Source organism: Pelodiscus sinensis, chromosome 16 (genome assembly GCF_049634645.1).
Source record: "Pelodiscus sinensis isolate JC-2024 chromosome 16, ASM4963464v1, whole genome shotgun sequence".
In the NCBI taxonomy this organism is placed as follows: domain Eukaryota; kingdom Metazoa; phylum Chordata; order Testudines; family Trionychidae; genus Pelodiscus; species Pelodiscus sinensis.
In genome coordinates, this window is record NC_134726.1 from 12,486,980 (window position 1) to 12,507,748 (window position 20,769).

General features: G+C 46.9%; 1 protein-coding gene across 1 annotated transcript in view; it reads right to left on the reverse strand.

Annotated features, from left to right (window-relative positions):
* The window catches only part of GRIN2A (glutamate ionotropic receptor NMDA type subunit 2A), a 523,774-nt gene that overhangs the window by 57,354 nt on the left and 445,651 nt on the right, over positions 1-20,769 (reverse strand). The window contains exon 13 of the mRNA XM_075899286.1: positions 9,273-9,460. Coding sequence (XP_075755401.1) covers positions 9,273-9,460 — 188 coding nt within the window. The remainder of the gene's footprint in view (positions 1-9,272; positions 9,461-20,769) is intronic.

The following is a 20,769-nucleotide window of genomic DNA, read 5'->3' on the forward strand; positions in this document are numbered from 1 at the left end:
TATATATATATATATATATATATATATATATATATATATATATAAAATGACAAGATCAGTCCCACTCCTGGGTCCCAGAACCCTGTCCAGTCCACAATCCGCAGTCTAGGTACTGCAGCACAGGTCTTGCTTGTCCCTTTCAGCGTGTTGTGGTGAATGTCCCTTGGCAAAAATGGCTGTTGGGACAGATGCTCATGGTCAGCCTGGGCTGGGTTACCAGTTCTCCCCAGCTACCAGCTGGACTCTCTAGTTACTTGAGGGAAAGGAGCCCAAACACTCCTGTTGGAGCACCTCACCTTCCCCGTCCTTCAGCAATGCTGCTATTCTCTATATCAATGTCTCTGACTCTTAATCTTATCAGCTGTAATTCCTCTCCACCTCTCTCCAAGCTCCTTTTACATTCTCCTTCTTGCCCTCCCCCACTGAGAAGCCTTTTAAAGAGATCCAGGGGCAGTCTGAAGTCCGCTCAGTGGGCCCTCATTTGCTTTAAAGCAGCTTTGTCTCAGCTGCCCCCAATTAACCTTGCAGTGTTTGGAGAAAGAAGTTTTGCCTTGGTATTTTCAGCATCTTTGCTGGGTTTTTTCTTATTATTTTTCCAAAAATGCACATAACCTTAATTACTAATTTTCAACAGAGAAACTGAATTGTAAGCAAAACAAATTATTCTCTTACATGAGAGGATGACAAGTAACACTGGAAAAAATGTAGAGTGAAGAATGTAAATTATGAATTACAAAGTTTACATAATTTAGATTTTAGTCTACAAAGAGACATTATCAGAGAAATGCTTTGTATTGGACTAGAGCGATGTCGACTAATATTAACCCCAAAGCCAGCATTCTTACCCTGATTCTGACAATGATTCCCTTTGTGTCCTTTAGCAAGTAATGTAATCAATCTGCCTCATTTTCCCCAAATACAAATTGGAAATAATACTACAACATTTAAACAATCTTAGAAAAGCTGGCCATTGCACACTGAATACAGAAAGAAAGGAAAATAAACATTGTAATCAGTAAGAATCAAGGGAATTCATAAAAATAGAGTATTATTTTGTTTTATACTGGCTTTTTTGCTTATTAGCTGGCATAAGTAAAAAAGGTTTCTATCGTAGGCATCTCTGAATCAAACATATCGGTGATGGTGCCAGGCGAAACTGTTGCTCCACTTCAGACAAAAGTTAATGAAATGAGACAATGACATCTATTCCAGCGATTTTGTATTACAGAAATCCAAGCAATGCACTGAAACATTCACATTCTTAATATCCCCCCCATTTGAAAATTAATTCATTGATCTTGCCTTGATATGTATGAAGTAAGACCACTGGCCTGTCACGCTGTCCTATTCCATTGATACTGTCCTTTAGTTATACTTGCAATTACTGACCAGTGTTCCCTCTAAGCTGCGTGCCAGGGAAGCTCCACAGCTGCTTAATTAGCTCCACACAGGCAGTTCCATGAACGGAGCCCTAAGCCCCAACTGTGTGGGGCTGATTAAGCAGCTGTGGGGTTGTGCTGCTGTGCATCTTAGAGGAAATACTGTTACTGACCCATAAATCTATATTTGTTTCTCCGTTAGGCCATTCCATCCTAACGGATGAGGGCAGGAAATTTGTATAAGAGACTGTGGAGTTAATTTGACCTAACAACTGAAAGACTGATAATGGTCCTCCTAGTACAGGAATTTTCATTATGCTTTTACATTTATTGAGATATTGTCTATCGTGCACCCAGACAGTGGAAGAGTTAAGTTTTTCACTAGGTTCTGCTAGCCCTATAAGTTTCATAACCTGAAGAGGACCTCATGGGCAGTGGGTGAAGGTAGGGCTGAGGGAGGCAAGACCCATCCCAACCCCACCACTTCTGCCCCGGCTACACCCCGCAACAGCATGGGGAGGTTGGGTGGCATGCAGCCCCAGCCTCCCTAGCCTCAGAGCACAGGGGAGGGTGAGCGGTAGGGATGTTAGATAGTGTGTAATTGAATAGTCATGTAACCGCATGAAATTTTATCAGTTACACAACTATTCAATCATTCCAGTGTGTTCTGGCTCTACTCCTGGGGAGCCCCTTGCCACCCCATGCAAGGGTGACTATCAGATGCAGCAGCACAGGGTGACACGTGGGAGCTGGTCCGCAACAGGAGCCAGTTTAAAAACCAGACGCTTGTGCAGACTAGCTCCCACCTGTTGCCCCGCATGGGGCGGCAACCGCTCCTATCCATGGAGAGGTGCTTCCATTGAGCAACCTCTGTCTGCAGTGGGCCCAGGCTCGCCACAGACAGAGGCTGCTTCATGGAATGCTAATAGAGGCAACAGCATGTTTGTCGGTGGGAGGCAGGCAGCACCATGGAGCTGGTGCTGGGGGCAATTGGCTTTTATGTTGTCTACACATTGACATCACTAGCAAGTGATGTGCAACACCAGTCTCCCCTGCCCGAGCACTGGAGAGAGCAGCTAGCTTTCTGATTCAGACTCTCCGGCCCTAGACCACCAGGGAGGAAGGAAGATGTACAGCCTCAGACCACTGGGGAGTAAGGAAGGAGTGAGGGCCCAACCTCCTTTGCCCTGGAGCATGGGAAGGGTAGGCACTTGGGAGCAGCAACACTCCTCCCCCAGTACATGTACAATAGCATTTTGGGGCAGAATGTGGGTGGGGCCAAGCAGGAGATTTGGGAAGGCAGTGCCTTCCTCCAACTAGTATACCTGCCACCCTGAGAGGAGAGTGATCCACTCTTGTTCCTTAATAAGCAGTCATTAAGATCATGAAGTTGGAGGGGAAAAAGTGTATTGGGAGGGAGGATTCTCATCAGCTGGAGCTACTCCTCTCCAGTTGTTGGTCAGGAAGGAAACAGAACTATTAAGCCAATCACCTTGGTATCTGATTCTCCAGTGTCTTGTACTTTGTGTACCCATTTGACCCCAAATATAGTGAGCTTAAATGAAACCCTTCTGATTTCCATCCAATTTTCACAGGTATAATTGATTCACAAGGTGCAAAGCAGTAGAGAATCAGAACCTTTTTATTGTCTTTTGTGGTTTGGTTTGCTTCCTTACAAAAAAGAAGAGGCAGAGCAGTAGTTAGTTGACTGTTTAAAAGAAAAAAAATTCTGTCAACTCCTCTAGATACATATTTCTCTATTTGGATCATAAAAGAATGGCTTGTCTCCACTAAGGCAAAATATCTGTTTTAAAATGATTCTGAGGCCTTTTTAGGATCATTATAAATAATAGCTAGATAAAAGAGAAATAAACATTTAAATCTGCCACTGTTGACGAAACTTCAGGAAAAGAAGCACTTTAAACTCAGTATCAGCATTGTTCAATAATTTTCTTTGTAAATGGTCTTTACTCTTATTATAGTCATTCCAATTGTACAAAATTTACCAGATTTAGCAAGATTCAGAAAAGTAATTTATCCCACTAATGAACATTATTGCTAATGATCAACTATTAAGTCTTCAATAGACATCACTGTGATGCGGTGCTGTCACAGAAGACCCCTTGGGAGTGCTTCCCAGAGTGCTGACAATGTAAACCACTGACACTCACCTCCTTGTTCTTTAGAGCTTCTCCCCACCATGTCCTGCTGGAAAGATCTTCTAGTCCCCCCCAGCCAAAGCACAGAGCCATGATCACGCACCCCCACACTAACAAGCAACACAGACACTGAAACTCTTCAGGTCCAAGGAAAATGAAATTCTGGGTCCAGCTTCAAGGGAAACCAATCTCCAAATGGGATCAGAACCCCAAACGAAGCCCCCTTTAACAATGAAAAGAGGAAGTACACACTGATTGCTCTCCTGGTAATAATTATTTACATTGGGCTTGATAATAAATAAAAGTGATTTTATAAAGTATAAACAGTAGGATTTAGGTGGTTGCAAGTGAAAACAGGCAGAGCAAAGTGAATTACACATTTAAAATAACAAAAACGCATCACTAATTCTAACTCACACTCAAGATTATTACAAACTCAGATTAAAACTAGAAAAACTTACAAAACAACAAATAGACTAGTAGCACCTTAAAGACTAACAAAACATATAGATGGTATCATGAGCTTTCGTGGGCACAGCCCACTTCTTTAGATGACAGGAGTATTAGAAGTCCAGATCCAAGAATAAATAAGGGAAGCGGATTAGGGGGGAGAAAAAAAGGAGGGGGAAAGGAGAAAAAATAAAAAGAGAGAGACAGTGAATAGATGGATCAAATAGTTACAACAAGCTGATAAGAACAACTAGCACTTCCATTGTTTGGTTGGTAGGTTAAGTCATAGGATGTGGAAGATATCCTTGTTCATACTATTTGCAAAAGTATTAAACTTGTAAATGAAGTTAAGTTCCAATCCTTCTCTGTCTATTTGTCTTGTGGAATTAGCCTGAAAGGGTACTTCTACTCTACAAAGTTAATTCGAAATAACAGCCGTTATTTTGAATTAACTTTAATAGCGTCTACACATACAAACCGCTATTTTGAAATAAATTCAAAATAATGGAGCCCTTATTTTGAATGTGGTAAACCTCATTCTATGAGGAATATCACCAAATTTGAAATAGCTAATTTGAAATAAGAGCTGTGTAGACACTTATTTCGAATTAGGGGGTCTCCAGCCCTTCCCAGGGAGCCCTGGTAGCCACTCTGGGCACAACCAGGAAAACTCGTCTGCTCCCCCCCCCAAACCCAGAGCCTTTAAAGGGGTAGACTCTGGATGAGCCAGCAACCCGCTGCCACCCAGCCCTCCACCACTCCCCAGGACCAGGCTAGCAGTTCCTAGGAGCCTGCCAGGGGCTGCAAAAGGCGGGCACCTTCCTGGTCTAGTGCGGAGATTGTGGACCTTATTGAGGTTTGGGGGGAGGCCTCCAAAGCCCACGATCTCCGTACTAGGCACAGGAATGTGGCTGTCTACAGCCACATGGCTGCCAGCCTGGCCACCAGAGGCCACATGCGCAGCCAGGAGCAGGTGCACATCAAATTAAAGAACTGCGGCAGGCCTATGCCAGGGCCTCCCAACCAGGGGCTGACCTGGCGGACTGCCCACACTTTGAAGCCCTGGACCGCATCCTGGGAGGTCAGATGGTCCACGCCCCCCTGGTCGTCATCAACCCCGGGGCAGAGGGCCCTGCCCCTGACACAGGGGAAGAGGAGGAAGAGGAGGATGATGGCAGTCAGGAGCCTGCAGGGAGTGTGCCCTGCACCCAGGACCCCCGAGCCGAACTGGAGAGCCCATCAGCAACCTTATCCAAGGCCAGGGAGGCCTCCACATGTGAATGACATCATGATCCCCTTTTGCAGGGTTGGGGGGGAGGGAGAGCCCAGGGACCGTACGCATTGGCCTTGATGAGCATGGAGCAGGCGGAAACCTGTACATCTGCCATGCCATCCAGGTCATGTGGCCCCAGCTGGGTGCCATGCAGGGGCCCTGGCCTGTTCCCCACACATGTCTACGCATGAAAGCATGTGACAGGTTCCTGACCCCAGGGAGAGACACTGCACATTGCCCTCCCTCCAGACACCCCCTCTACACAGAGTCAGGGCACATCTTCCCTCCCCCGCCCCCACCACCACACTATAGGCGGCACAGGGGCTGGGATGCAGCCAGCTCATACTCCCAGGGATAGCAGGTGCAGTTCTCACCTTGCAGAGGGGGGCTGGGTTTCACCCACTGTGTCCCCAGGGAGAACTGACCACTTCTTTTGTTTCACCGCAGCCGCAGCACCTGCGAGTGCAGGATGCACTACCCTGCCTGGACCATTCACCCGCACCCGGGCCAGCAGGTGCACCCGCAACCTTGAGGAGTTCCAGAGGCAGCAGCTGTGATTGCAGGGACAGCAGGTCCACAGCCAGGAGCAGTGGGTGCAAGAGGACCTGCAGCTGCGGCGGGAGAGCTTGCGGGAGCTGCAGGATCAGGGCCGTGCCCTCCGCGAGCACCTGAAGGCCCTGGTGGACCGATTGCTGCCTCCTGCTGCTCCAGCCCCTGTGGCCACCCCAGCTATCGCTCCTCTCCCCACCCCTGCTCCCCCTCCTGCTTCTTCTGCCCTTCCCGTCCCTCATGCCCCACCCTCCATACCCATTCCCCCCTGAGAATGCCGAGGCCCCTGCACCCGCAATGCTGCGAGACGGGAGGGCTGGTAAGATCCCCAACCCTGAGCTTCCCCTCCCCCTTCCAGCTTTCTCTTCCCAAGTTTCCCCCCCTTCCCTCTCCCACCCTCATTTCCCTCCTCCCCCTACCCCAGTTATGTTAAGTAAAGAGATTTTTTTGTGGCAACACAGGTGTTTTTATTGTATATCAGGAAGGGGGGTTAGGGAGGGGAAAGGGGAAGGAGGTGGGGGTGGAATGTAAGGCACAAGGCCCCAGTGGTGCACACCAGGGGGACTTCAGTCCTCGTCCACATGGAAGCTCTCCCGCAGGGCTTCCCGGATGCAGACAGCCCCCCGAAGGGCCTCCCAGCTGGCAGCCGTGTGGGGCTGTGCGTACTGGCCAGCCATGCGGTCAGACTCTGCCATCCAGGCTGGCAGGAAAGCCTCCCCCTTCGTCTCACATAAGTTGTGGAGCTCACAGCATGCTGCCACCACGTGCAGAATATTGTGCTGGGAGAGGTCAAGGCGGGTGAGGAGGCACCTAAATCGTGCTTTCAGTCGTCCACAGGCCCCCTCGACCACGATGCGGGCCCTGCTGAGCCTGGCATTGAAGGCCTGCTGGGAGGGGCTGAGGTGTCCTGTGTAGGGCTTCATCAGCCAGGGCTGTAGGGGGTACGCCGCATCTCCCAGAAGGCACACTGGCATGTCCACATCCACGTCCCTGACCCTGATGTGGCGGTCGGGGAAGAAAGTCCTGGTGTGCAGCCTCTGGCATATGGAGGAGTTGTGGTTCACCCGCGCGTTACGTGCCTTGCCGACCAGCCCGCATTGATGTCTGTGAACTGGCCCCGGTGGTCAGACACGGCCTGCAGGATCACAGAGAAGTACCCCTTCCTGTTGATAAATTGGAGGCCTGGTGGCCCAGGGCACGGATGGGGATGTGCGTGCTGTCGATTGCCCCCCCGCCCCCACAGTTGGGGAAGACCAAGGTGCCGAACCCGTGGATGACCGCATCCAGGTTGGTGAGGCAGATGACTGTGGAGCAGCTCCCTGTTGATGGCCTTCACCACCTGCAGAGAGACACACCAAACCGCGAATCACTGGGGTGCTTGGGTGGCTGGGAGTGTTTGTTCCCCACCACTGCCCCGCTCCTCACTCCCAGGAGCAACTCCCGCTGCAATCCTGGCCACCGCAGGTGATCTTTAGTATGGCCGGGACAGACCGAACCCTCCCAGGGAGGGCACTTAAACCACCTCCCCCCCCGTTTTCCCTGAGGCAGCCCATGTCCTCCTTGCAGCTCCCCCTCCTGGTCCAGTGGCCAGTGAGTGCCATACCTGCATGAGCACCACTCCAACGGTGGATCTCCCCACACCAAACTGGTTCCCCACGGATTGGTAGCTATCTAGCATGGAAAGCTTCCAGAGGGCGATGGCCACCCACTTGTGGAGGGTAATGGCGGGCCTCATGCATGTGTCCCATTGCTGCAGAGCAGGGGCGAGCCACTCGCAGAGCTCCAGGAAGGTGTCCTTCTTCATCCTGAAGTTCTGGGTCCACTGTTGGTCTGTGTGATCCCACCAGTTGTTCCTGGTGTCCAAACACCAGATGTGGCAGGGCACGCTGGTGTCCGGGTGCCACTCCTCTAGGGCCCCCCACAGGCGGCAGGGAGAGGGCCACGGGGCTGGCCTGCAGCAGAAAGTGCCAGGCAGCCTCCAGCAATTGCTGCCAGGCTTGCAGCAAGACGTTCAACATGAGCACCAAAGTGCTCAGGGATGGCTCTGGCTCCATGATGCCGAGTGCTGTGGTGTTCCAAATGAGAGTGACCAAAGCAGACAGAGAGGAAAATGCTTTTCTGTCCCTCAGGGAGATAGGCAAGCAAGCAGGAAAGCTGAGAACCGGCTGTCCAGGGGGGTCCCATTAAACACGAACCTCAGACAGCAGCCACACAAAGCAACTACTGACCTGATGCCCTGCTGAAACCAGTTTCAGCTGCCCTTAAATGCGATCCAGCATCCAATCAGTGTGGACGTGCTATTTTGAAATAGCAAAATGCTATTTAAAATTAGTTTTTGTGTCTAGATGCGTTATTTCAATTTAGCTTATTTCAAATCAACTAATTCGAAATAAGTTAATTCAAAATAGTGCTGTAGTGTAGACATACCCAAACAAAGCAGTGACTTGGAGATCCATTAATGAGTGTCCAGGTAGATTAAAGTGTTCTCCAACAGGTTTTTGTGTATTGCCTTTTAGGATATCTGATTTGTGTTCATTAATTCTTTCCCACTAAAGAAAGTGAATCTACTCAGTGTCTCTCTGCAGTGATACATGTTTACAGTCACTTCTGTGGCTCTCAGTGGTCTGTGTTGTTATTTAGCTCTAATTAACCCTAAATGTCTTTTAAGAGCCAGTAAGCAGTGAAAATGTTGGTAATGCTGCTAGGCAACATTGACCTCCCTTGGTTCAGCAAATTCTCTGGTTCAGTCAGGTCCTGAAGGCAGGAGCTACAGGGCATATTTTTGAAAAAAGAAACCTCAAGAAAAATATTACATGTGAAAAATAATAAACTTATTCAGGTATCCACAATATGGGTCAATACACATTATCATCTCCTTTACAGAAGACCACATTTTTATTTAGTGTACATAATGTTATTTTGAGGACACCAAAAAGCAACTATTATGTAAATTACATCTTTGGGTTCTCTTCCCTGTCTTTTACTGCCTCAAATTACTAGGTACCTCTTTTGCCATGGTCCAGAGTCCACTGAATCAAGCTGGTACCTTACCTTTGAATTCAGAGGCTCTGAATTAGATCATTTGTTCCTGCTTGATAAATCCTTTCAGATTTTTTTAGTAAGAGCTGTAATATAGCAAAGTATTCTTGTCAAAACCCTGATATTGACAACTATTAATGAATATGTTAGAACCTGAATGCCATTCAGTGATTTAGACATGCAGACATAATCTCTAGCAACAAAACCAGTTGATTTGGCATATTTGTGTGGAAGTAGTCTTTTCATGAAAATATGACTCAATGGTCTTGAAGAATGTGGAGTGAGTTGAAGGGAATCACTGGGCTAGGTTGTAAACTACTCATCTCAGAATCTAGAAAGAATTTCAAAAACACTTACTTGAACAATAAAGTAAAATAATTATCTGTGCACACAAAATAGAAAAGAAAAAAAATTCGGCCCTACCATCACCAACAAACTGAAGGAGTGCTAGGTCAATCTGTCTTTTCCAAGGTGATCCCTTTTGGAGAGCTATTCCATAGCCTGTAGTGGCAAAGATGTATCCACTGCCTATTGTTACAAGTTTGCAACCCTCATCTCTTCCAGCCTTGTAATTCAGCACTGCTGCATCATAGATGAAAGCATCCAACTTCCTGAAATAAAAGACAGCATTTTAACAAACCAAATCATTAGGGACCAAAATTGTCTGTCTTCTTTCATTCTGGACATCATGACCCTGTTAAATGTCATTAATGATAACAAAGAAGCCAAATGACAAGTTGATGTGATGTACATTCTGATATTAACAAAAATCCATCTATATTTTAGATTTAGTTAGGGTTGGTTCTGCTTTGGGCAGGAGGCTGGACTCAATGACCTCCTGAGGTCTCTTCCAGACCTAGGATTCTATTATTCTATGATTTAGTGTGTGTGTATGGGACACAGGACACAGTTTTGAACTTCCATTTTAAGGGACCCTATTAAAAATAAACAAAGAGCATGACTAGTTGTAGTAATGACAAAGACCACCACATTATATATTTGTGGTTCATAATGAGCAACCAATACCTTGATATTCAACATAAACTTAAAGGACAATGGAAATGCTAGTAAATTAGAACAGAAGAAAAATGAACAATGAGCTTTTTAAAAAAAGCAGTAAGTCTGAAAATCTTGACACTTCCTTATCTTTCTCTCTCTTTCCAAAAATACAATGCACTAATGAATGAAGGTGCTGGATGAAAGATTTTTCCAGACCAGGGGAGGTCATTTCTGCCCCTGCCCTATCCCTCCCTCTGGGCTTCCTGGCTTCCCCCCACAGCCCAGCTGAGCTGCCACCCCCATCCATACCCTGCAGCCCTGCTGAGCTATGCACTGGCTTCTGTCCTTCCCTTCAATTCAGCTGTATTGCTCCCACAACCCCCTGCACGCCAGCTGAGCCACACACCTGACTTCCCAGGTCCTGCCTGCACATCACCTTCCTCCCCCAAACACATCATGCTAGGCTCTAATCCCTTCCACCCTCTGCAGTGCCCTTCAGGACCACAGATGTTGCTGGAACAGAGAGTTCCAGTTGATAGAGATGCAGCCAGTAGAGAGGAGAAGGGCATTATTCCAGAGAGAGAGCAAGAGTTTGCACACTTGTGTAAGTGGAGGCCAGTCAGTCAATGGTTAGCAGAGTGAAAGAGGATCTGATTCTAAGACAGAACATGAAAATGTATAGTGGTTAGAGAACATTTGAGCTAATGACTTACCGGGTGACCTCAGGAAACCCAAATTATGTCTCAGTTTTCCTAATTGTAAAATTGATATAATTATATATAAAATAGTAAAATAAATTATTTAGCTTGCAAATACAAACATTCCAAAGTCAGGAAATGCCAGATTTATGGTGACCTGTGCAGTCTTAATTCTGTCTGCTCACGTCTTCAAGCTGTGTGCTGAATGAAGTAGGGGTCTTGTGGAAAAGACAGTACAGGCAGTCCCCGACTTACGCGGATCCGACTTATGTCGGATCCGCACTTACGAACGGGGCTTTCTCGCCCCAGAGCTCGCAGGCAGCGGTCCCGCCACCTCGACCTCCGGGGCGAGAAAAGCTGCTCCCGGTGCCCCTGGTCTGCTGGAGACCGTCTCCAGCAGACCAGGGGCACCGGGAGCAAAGCCGCAGCCACCAGAGCAAAGCCTCAGAAGTGCAGGAACCCGCTGCTGCTGCGGCTTTGCTCCCGGTGCCCCTGGTCTGCTGGGGGGGGGGGCGCAGCTAGTGCCTCGGAGCAAAGCCTCAGAGGTGCGGCACCCCGCTGCGGCTGCGGCTGCGGCTTTGCTCCCGGTGTCCCTGGTCTGCTGGGGGGGGGGGGGGGCGCAGCTAGTGTGCCCCCCCCAGCAGACCAGGCTTTTGTTGTGGACCCTGGGGCAGAGCAGCTGGGGCGCTGCCGGTTGGTCCCGCAGCGCCGCTTTGGGCACTACTGGACCAACCCGGCAGCACCCCAGCTGCTCTGCCCCAGGCGTCCTGATTCAGCCACTGCTGGTCAGTTTCATGGGTTTTGCTCACAAAAGCTTATTCCCAAATAAATCTGTTGGGGAACATCTACATTACAACACTATTATGGGATACCAGAGTGTCCTGAAATAGCCATCCCGTGTCTTCCAAGCAAGCCCATTATTTTTGGGCTTGCTATTCCGATGTCCCTATAAACCTCATTGTACAAGGAGTAAGGGATGTTTCAGAATAGCATTTTATTTTAAAAATTCGGTGCTGTATGAACAGCACCAAATGACAAAATAAGCTATTTTGAAATAGCATTGAAATAAGATAAGCAATTTGTGTAGCTCAAATTGTGTATCTTATTTAAAGTTACAGTGCTGTGTAGCTGTGTCTTTGGAGAATGTCTACACTGGGGAGTTATTTTGAAATAACTTCCCTTATTTTGAAATAAGAAGCTGAGCTTCCACACAGCAAGTCTATTATTTTGAAATAACAGGCTTGTTAGTTTGAAATAATATCTCCTGCTCCTTATGAGGAATAATGCCTATTTCAAAATTGTTATTTTGAAATAGTGTTACTGTGGATGCTAGCTGCTATTTTTAAATAATTGGCCTCCACAGGCCTCTCACAGCTGCACTTGTGGCTACTCTGGCCACACACATGACAACTCTAATGCTCCCCTTCTCTTGCAGTTTTTAAAGCTGCAGACAGAAGGGAAAGGGCTTGTAGCACCACACTGGCCCTGCCAGCCCTGTGCCACACAGCAGCACCCTTCAGTGCAGTGATGAACAACCCCAGTGCTCCCTCCAAGCCCCCCACAGCTGCGAGCACACCAGCAGCCACCTCTGAAGCCCCTGGCCAGGGCCAGGGCTGGACTAGACTGGTGCAGAGATCCTGGATCTTATTGAGGTTTGGGGCAAGGAGTTAAACCTCCAGGAACTCCGCACCAGCTGCCAAAATGCTGATGTCTACAGTCAGATGGCCACCAGCCTGGCCCAGAAGGGGCACAGCTGCACCTTGGACCAAGTGTGACTGAAGATGAAAGACTGAGGAAGAGCTACACAAAGGCCAGGGAACAAAATTCTCACTCTGGGGTGTCACCACATACCTGCTGCTATCATGAGCAGCTGGATGCCATCCTGGGGGGGGGGGGGGGGGGACCAGTCACCTCCCTCCTCCCCCATTGTCAACTCCGGCCAAGACATGCAAGACAGGATAGCATCAGCCTCCATGAGAGAGGGGCTGTGAAGGAAGATGACAGCAACAATGAGGAGGAGGAACAGACCAGCCAGGACACCGTGCCCACCAGCCAGGTCATCTTCAGCCTGGAGATGCCCCTCTCCTACCAGGATGTCTCCCAGGGCTTGGATGAAGTTGGGGAAGGCAGTTCAGTTGAGTGCTATCACTTTCCACATGTGGGGACAAGTGGTGGGCTGCGAGGGGCTGCATGCTCCTTCTCGGCCTGGGGGTTGCACAAAAGTCTGTGCACATGGAGGACTCAGCTCCATGATGCTCTCACACAGGCACACCCAAATCCTTTTCACAAGGTTCCTGCACAGGCCTGCCTTACTCTGGACTCCGTGGTGGGACACCTTCCCATGAAAAGCCATCACTAAGGAGGCTAAAATCTTAGAAACACATGGCAGTACCACGCATGGCACAGGTCCTCTCAGGCAGCATCTGCTCCCAATCAAATGTGGCGATGAGGAGGACACTGAACCCCTGCATGGAAACTCTCCCAACACCCTCCCCTCCTCTCCTCCAGCAGGCAGGCATAGAAGTTTTCTCTCTGTAGGATGCTACCATTGCTGGCCTTGGTGTGTGTGGGATACAGTAGGAAGCCAAGCTGCCCCTTCCCCCACTCCAGCCAAAGTCTCCTGGCCTAGCTGGCAACTTCCCATTCTTGCTTGTCCCCAGGACATGGAAGTAGTGAGGCTCCGCAGGATGTCTGTGCTCCTGCAGGAAAGTGTCCACTGTCTAGCAACAGATGGCCTTGCTTGTAGCACATCACCATTATCTGACATTCAATGAAGGCTCAGAGATTAGGGCGGAATGCTGGGATCGTCGCTCTGACTGGGGGCTGAGACAGGCATTCTGGGAGCAGCTGTTCTATCAGCATGAGGCTATCTGCTCCTCGATCATCACTGTTGTGCAGCACCTGGTTGTGGCTCTTGAGTGGTCCATCAGCCACCCCCAAACCTCCCCCCAACTCCCAGCACCTGCACCCACCCATCTGGCTTCTTCTCCTAGTCCTCCACGGTCCACCAGGTTCCACGAACGCGTGGTAGTGGAACCTCTCAGGCAAGCTGAAGCCTCATGAGGTACCCAAGGCAGGTGCCAGCCCCAGCCCCATCCTTGAGCCCCTCCTCCCCACCTTCCCTCTTTTCCTTCCTCCCAGTTTCTTTATCAAGTCTCTTCCCTGTTGTATATTCCCCAAATAAAAAATTAGAGTTGTTTTAGTTGTTTTTCAAAACAAAAAGACTTTTTATTTGTTCTGCATGAAACGGGGAGAAGATGGGAAGGGACAGCAGGGCAAGGGAGGGTAAGAACATAAGAACATAAGAACGGCCAAAGGTCCATCCAGCCCAGTACCCTGTCTGCCAACAGTGGCCAATGCCAGGCATCCCAGAGGGAGTGAATTGAACAGGTAATGATCAAGCGATCTCTCTCCTGCCATCCATCTCCACCCTCTGACAAACAGAGGTTAGGGACACCATTCCTTACCCATACTGGCTAATAGCCATTTATGGACTTAACCTTAATGAATTTATTTAGTTCTCTTTTAAGCCCTGTTATAGTCCTAGCCTTCACAACCCCCTCAAGCAAGGAGTTCCACAGGTTGACTATATGCAGTGTGAAGAAGAACTTCCTTTTATTTGTTTTAAACCTGCTGCCTATTAGTTTCATTTGGTGGCCCCTAGTTCTTATATTATGGAAACAAGTAAATAACTTTTCCTTATTCACTTTCTCCACACCACTCATGATTTTATATACTTCTATCCTATCCCCCCTTAGTCTTCTCTTTTCCAAGCTGAAAAGTCCCAGTCTCTTTAATCTCTCCTCATATGGGACCCGTTTCAAACCGCTAATCATTTTAGTTGCCCTTCTCTGAAACTTTTCTAATGCCAGTATATCTTTTTTGAAATGAGGAGACCACATCTGTACGCAATATTCAAGAAGTGGGCATACCATGGACAATAAGATATTCTCTGTCTTATTCTCTATCCCTTTTTTAATGATTCCTAACATCCTGTTTGCTTTTTTGACTGCCACTGAACACTGCATGGACATCTTCAGAGAACTATCCATGATGACTCCATGAGCTCTTTCCTGTTTAGTTGTAGTAAAATTAGCCCCCATCACATTAAATGTATAATTGGGTTTATTTTTTTCCAATGTGCATTATTTTACATTTATCCACACTAAATTTCATTTGACATTTTGTTGCCCAGTCACTAAGGGTACGTCTACACTAGCCCCCTAGTTTGAACTATTGAGGCTAATGAGGGTGACTGAAATTGCAAATGAAGCACGGGATTTAAATATCCCATGCTTCATTAGCATGTTCCTGGGCAGTCACCATTTTGGAAACTGACTAGCGTGGAATAACTGACTGCGTCTACACGCAGCAGTGAAACGGGAGTTCGAAATAAACCCCTTAACTCGAATTAGGTGTTAAACCTCATTTCACGAGGAGTAACAGCTAATTTGAGTTAGGAGTTTACTTTGAACTCCAGTTTCACTGTCGCGTGTAGACGCGGGCAGTTATTCCGGGCTGGTCAGTTTCCAAAATGGCGACCGCCCGGGAACATGCTAATGAAGCGTGGGATATTTAAATTTGAACTAGGGGGCTAGTGTAGATGTACCCTTAGTTTGGTGAGATCTTTTTGAAGTTCTTCACAGTCTGCTTTGGTCTTAACTACCTTGAGCAGTTTAGTATTGTCTGCAAACTTTGTCACCTCACTGTTTACCCCTTTCCCCAGATCATTTAGAATAAGTTGAACAGGGTTGGTCCTAGGACTGTCCCTTGGGAACCACCACTAGTTACACCTCTCCATTCTAAAAATGTACCAATTATTCCTATCCTTTGCTCTCTGTCTTTTAACGAGCTCTCTGTCCATGAAAGGATCTTCCTCTTATCCTATAACAACTTAATTTACTGTGCTTAAGAGCCTTTGGAGAGGGACCTTGTCAAAGGCTTTCTGGAAATCTAAGTATACTATATCTACTGGATCCCTCTTATCCACATGTTTGTTAACCCGTTCAAAGAACTCTAATAGATTAGTAAGACATGAATTCCCTTTACAGAAACCATGTTGACTTTTGCCCAACAAATTATGTTCTTCTATGTGTCTGACAATTTTATTCTTTACTGTTGTTTCAACTAATTTGCCTGGTACTGACATTAGACTTACCAGTCTGTAATTGCCGGGATCACCCCTAGAGCTCTTTTTAAATATTGGCATTACATTAGGGCTACGTCTACACTGGCATGATTTTCCAGAAATGCTTTTAATGGAAAAGTTTTCCGTTAAAAGCATTTTTGGAAAAGTGCGTCTAGATTGGCAGGACGCTTTTCCGCAAAAAAGCCCCGATCACCATTTTCACAATCGGGGCTTTTTTGCGGAAAACAAATCTCTGCTGTCTACACTGGCCCTTTTGCGCAAAAGTTTTTCAGAAAAAGACTTTTGCCCAAACGGGAGCAGCATAGTATTTCTGCAAAAGCACTGACAATCTTATATGAGATTGTCAGTGCTTTTGCGGAAATTCAAGCAGCCAGTATAGACAGCTGGCAAGTTTTTCCAGAAAAGCAGTCGCTTTTCCGGAAAAAGTGGCCAGTCTAGACACAGCCTAGCTGTCTTCCAGTCATTGGGTACAGAAGCTGATTTAAAGGATAGATTACAAACCATAGTTAATAGTTCCACAATTTCACATTTTAGTTCTTTCAGAATTCTTGGGTGAACGCCATCCGGTCCCGGTGACTTGTTACTGTTAAGTTTATCAATTAATTCCAAAACTTCCTCTAATGACACTTCAATCTGTGACAAGTTCTCAGATTTGTCACCTACAAAGGATGGGTCAGGTTTGGGAATCTCCTTAACATCCTCAGCCGTGAAGATTGAAGCAAAGAATTCATTTAGTTTCTCCGCAATGACTTTATAGTCTTTAAGTGCTCCTTGATCATCCAGGGGCCCCACTGGTTGTTTAGTAGGCTTCCTGCTTCTGATGTACTTAAAAAACAAAATTTTGTTCTTATCTTTTGAGTTTTTGGCTAGCTGTTCTTCAAACTGCTTTTTGGCTTTTCTTATTACATTTTAAAACTTGCTTTGGCAGTGTTTGTGCTTCTTTCTATTTACTTCACTAGGGCCGTGTCCAGACTCAGGGTTTTTTTCGGGAAAAGTAGCCTTTTCCCGAAAAAACTTCCCCTGCGTCCAGACTCAAGCCGCGTTCTTTCGAAATTATTTCGAAAGAACGCGGCTTTTCTTTCGATGGCAGTAAACCTCGTTTCACGAGGAAGAACGCCTTCCTTCGAAAGTTCCTCTTTCGAAAGAAGGCGTTCTTCAATGTAAAGAGGCCGTCTTCAAAAGAGAGCATCCAGACTCGCTGGGTGCTCTCTTTCGAAAAAGCGGATTTCTCTTTCGAAAGATCCGCCTGCAGTCTAGACGCGATCTTTTGAAAGAGGCTCTTTCGAAAGATGCTTTCGAAAGAGCCTCTTTCGAAAGAAGCCTGCAGTCTAGACATAGCCTAGGATTGGACTTCCACTTTTTAAAAGATGTCTTTTTATCTCTCACTGCTTCTTTTACATGGTTGTTAAGCCACGGTGGCTCTTGTTTAGTTCTTCTACTATGTTTTTTATTTTGGGGTATACATTTAAGTTGGGCCTCTATTATGGTGTCTTTGAAAAGTGTCCATACAGCTGGCAGGGATTTTACTTTAGTCACTGTGCCTTTTAATTTCTGTTTAACTAACCTCATTTTTGCATAGTTCCTCTTTTTGAAATTAAATGCCAGAGTATTGGGCTGCTGAGGTGTTCTTCCCACCACAGCAATGTTAAATGTTATTATATTATGGTCACTATTTCCAAGTGGACCTGTTTTAGTTACGTCTTGGACCAGATCCTGTGCACCACTCAGTGCTAAATCGAGAATTGCCTCTCCCCTTGTGGGTTCCTGTACCAGCTGCTCCAAAAAGCAGTCATTTAAGGTATCAAGAAATTTTGTCTCTGTGTCTCGTCCTGAGGTGACGTACCCAGTCAATATGGGGATAGTTGAAATCCCCCACTATTATTGAGTTCTTTATTTTGATAGCCTCTCTGATCTCCCTCAGCATTTCATAGTCACCATTACTGTCCTGGTCAGGTAGTGGGTAATAGGTCCCTACTGTTATATTCTTATTAGAGCAGGTAATTACTATCCATAGCAATTCTATGGAACATATTGATTCGTTTAATATTTTTACTTCATTTGATTCTAAATTTTCTTTCACATATAGTGCCACTCCCCCACCCGCGTGTCCTTCCTATATATTTTGTACCCTGGAATGATTGTATCCCATTGATTGTCCTCACTCCACTAAGTTTCTGTGATGCCTATTATATCAGTATTCTCCTTTAACACGAGGGACTCTAGTTCACCCATCTTATTTTTTAGACTTCTAGTATTTGTGTACAAGCACTTTAAACACTTGTCACTGTTTATTTGTCTGCCCTTTTCTGATGTGTCAGATTCTTTTTTATGTGAATGTTTTTCATCTGATCTGGCCCATACTTTACCCTCTTTCATCCTCTCCTCCTGACTAAAACCTAGAGAATCTCTATCAATAGACTCTCCTCTAAGAGACTTCTCTGTCCAATCCACGTGCTCCTCTGCACTAATCGGCTTTCCCCAATCTCTTAGTTTAAGGGGAGGAAAAGCACACAGGGGCAATGCAGAGGCCCCTTGAGGGGAAGCCCAGCAAACAGTCTCACCGTTAGCCTTGGCTGAAACTCTCCCTCAAGGTCTCCTGAATGAGCACACCCCCCTGATGGGCTTGCTGAATGGCAAAGGTGCCTGGCTATTCAAAAACCCCAGCCAGCCACTCAGTCTCTTCTCCCCATCATGGAAAGTCTCCCCCTTGTTTCACACACATTTTGAAGCACACAGAAGGCTGCTACCACCTGGGGGTGTTCCGGTTACCATGTTCCAGGCAGGTGAGGAGACTCTGGAACCTCCCCTTGAGGCAGCTGAAGGCACATCCACAACTATGTGGTATCTGCTGAGCCTGTCAAAGATCTCTTTGATGGAGTCCAGGCTGCACGTGTAGGGCTTCATCAGCCAGGGGAGCAAGGGGTAGTTTGCATCACCCATGATGCACATGGACATGTCAACATCCCCAACCCTGATGGTGCAGTCAGGGAAAAAAGTGCTGACATGCATCCTCAGGAAGAAGCTGGAGTTCCTGAATACATGGGGGCCAGTATGGGGATGTGGGTGCCATCAATGACCTTCCTCTCACAGTTGGAGAAGACCATGGTGACAAATCCAGTGATAATGGGGTTGATATTGCCCAGTATGATGATCCACCACAGCAGGATGCCATTGATGGCCTTCAACACCTATAGAACCATAGAAACATAGAATCACATGGTTGCAAGAGTCATTGGGAAGTCACCAAGTCCAGCGTGATGAACTACCAAAGGGCGATGGTGATGTGTTTCTGGTGGGGAGATGGCAGGTCTCATGAGGGTGTCCTATTACTTGAGGGCATGGGCAAGCCACTTGCAGAGTTCCAGGAAGGTGGCTTCCGCATGCGGAAGTTCTGGACCCACTGCTGGTCATCCCACCACTGTCTGACGATACAGTCCCAACAGTCGGAACTGGTGTCTTGGCACCAGAAGCGGCATTTCCCCGTGTGCAGGGGAGGATGGAATGGAATGTGGTGCATGAGGATGACCCAGGCCTGGGTGAGGAGGTCCCCCGCTCCGCGCTGGTTGTTGTGCTCCTGCAGCACCATGTGGGCAGACTGCATGAACTCTACTGAGGCAAAGCAGGAAGTTAAATAATCTATTACTGCTTTGCAGAAGCTTTGGCTCCATGTTGGAAGTGCTGCAGCATCTGCAAGGGCAACCAGAGCGTGCGGCATGAGTTTACTGTCCCTCAAGGAGGTAAGAAATGGAGAAGAGGAGCATGAGATGCGCCTGTAGAGAGAAGTTCCTTTAAGCACAAGTCTCAGATAGCCTGTAAGCAGCTACAGGAATTGGTTGCAGTCCTGATGCCCTCCCTGGAGCGCTTCTGGGGAGGCTTTAAATGTGATTCAGGCTCCAATCAGTGTGGATGTGCTATTTCAATATAAATCTGTGCTATCTCAATGGAGACTTGTAGTGTGGACAAGCTATTTCAAAATAGCTATTTCACAGGTTATTATTGTGAAATAACTTATTTAAAAATAATCTTGTAGTATAGATAAAACCTTAGTCTCTAATCTCTGGTCTGCTGTAGGGAATAAATTCAAATTAAGATACGCAGCTTCAGAGACATTAATTGCAAAGCTTAAGTTGAAGTATCTTAACTCAAATTTTGGTGCCATTCACACTGCGGGAAGTCGAAGGGAGCATAGTCTCCCTTTGACTTCCCTTACTCCTTGTAAAAGCAGGACTATTGGCATCGACAGGAGTGCCCCTCTCAGTTCAAATTAGAGTGTCTTCACTAGACCCACTAATTCAAATGTTGGAAGATCAACTGCAGCTGCTTTGATCTTATCTGTAGTGTAGACATGGCCTCAGGTGCCATATGACTCCTCATTTGTTTGTGGATGCAGACTACCACAGCTACCTTTCTGATACCTGACTCAGACAAAGAATTATGAGGGCCATTGTCAAGAAAGTGCTTTGAAATCTTCAGGTGAAAGGTGTTACAAGTTGAACCTCTCTACTCCAGCACCCTCAGGACCTGACCAGTTCTGAACAAGAGAATTTTCTGAACTACATGTGGTCAATATTGTCTAGCACCATTACCAAAACTTCCACTACTTACTGGGTTGTTAGAGGACATTTAGGGGTAAGTTAGAGCTGAATAACAGCACAGAACACTGGGGCTACGTCTAGACTGGCCCCTTCTTCGGAAGAGGCATGCTAATTTCTAACTTTGGAATAGGGAAATCCGCGGGGGATTTAAATATCCCCTGCGGGATTTAAATAAACATGGCCGCCGCTTTTTTTCCGGCTTGGGGAAAAGCCAGAAAAGAGCATCCAGACTGGCGCGATCCTCCGGAATAAAGCCCTTTTCTGGAGGATCTCTTATTCCTACCTGAAGGAACTGTCAACAAAGCCTCTGTCGAAAAAGAGCATCTAGACTATAGCCAGTTCTGGTGACAAAGCAAGCCACTTTTTCGACAGAGTCTAGATGTTCTCTTTTGAAAAAGTGCAGTGTGGATGCAATAGCACCTTTTTTCGACATAACTCTGTAGAAAAAAAGGTGTTATTCTTTGTAGAATGAGGTTTAC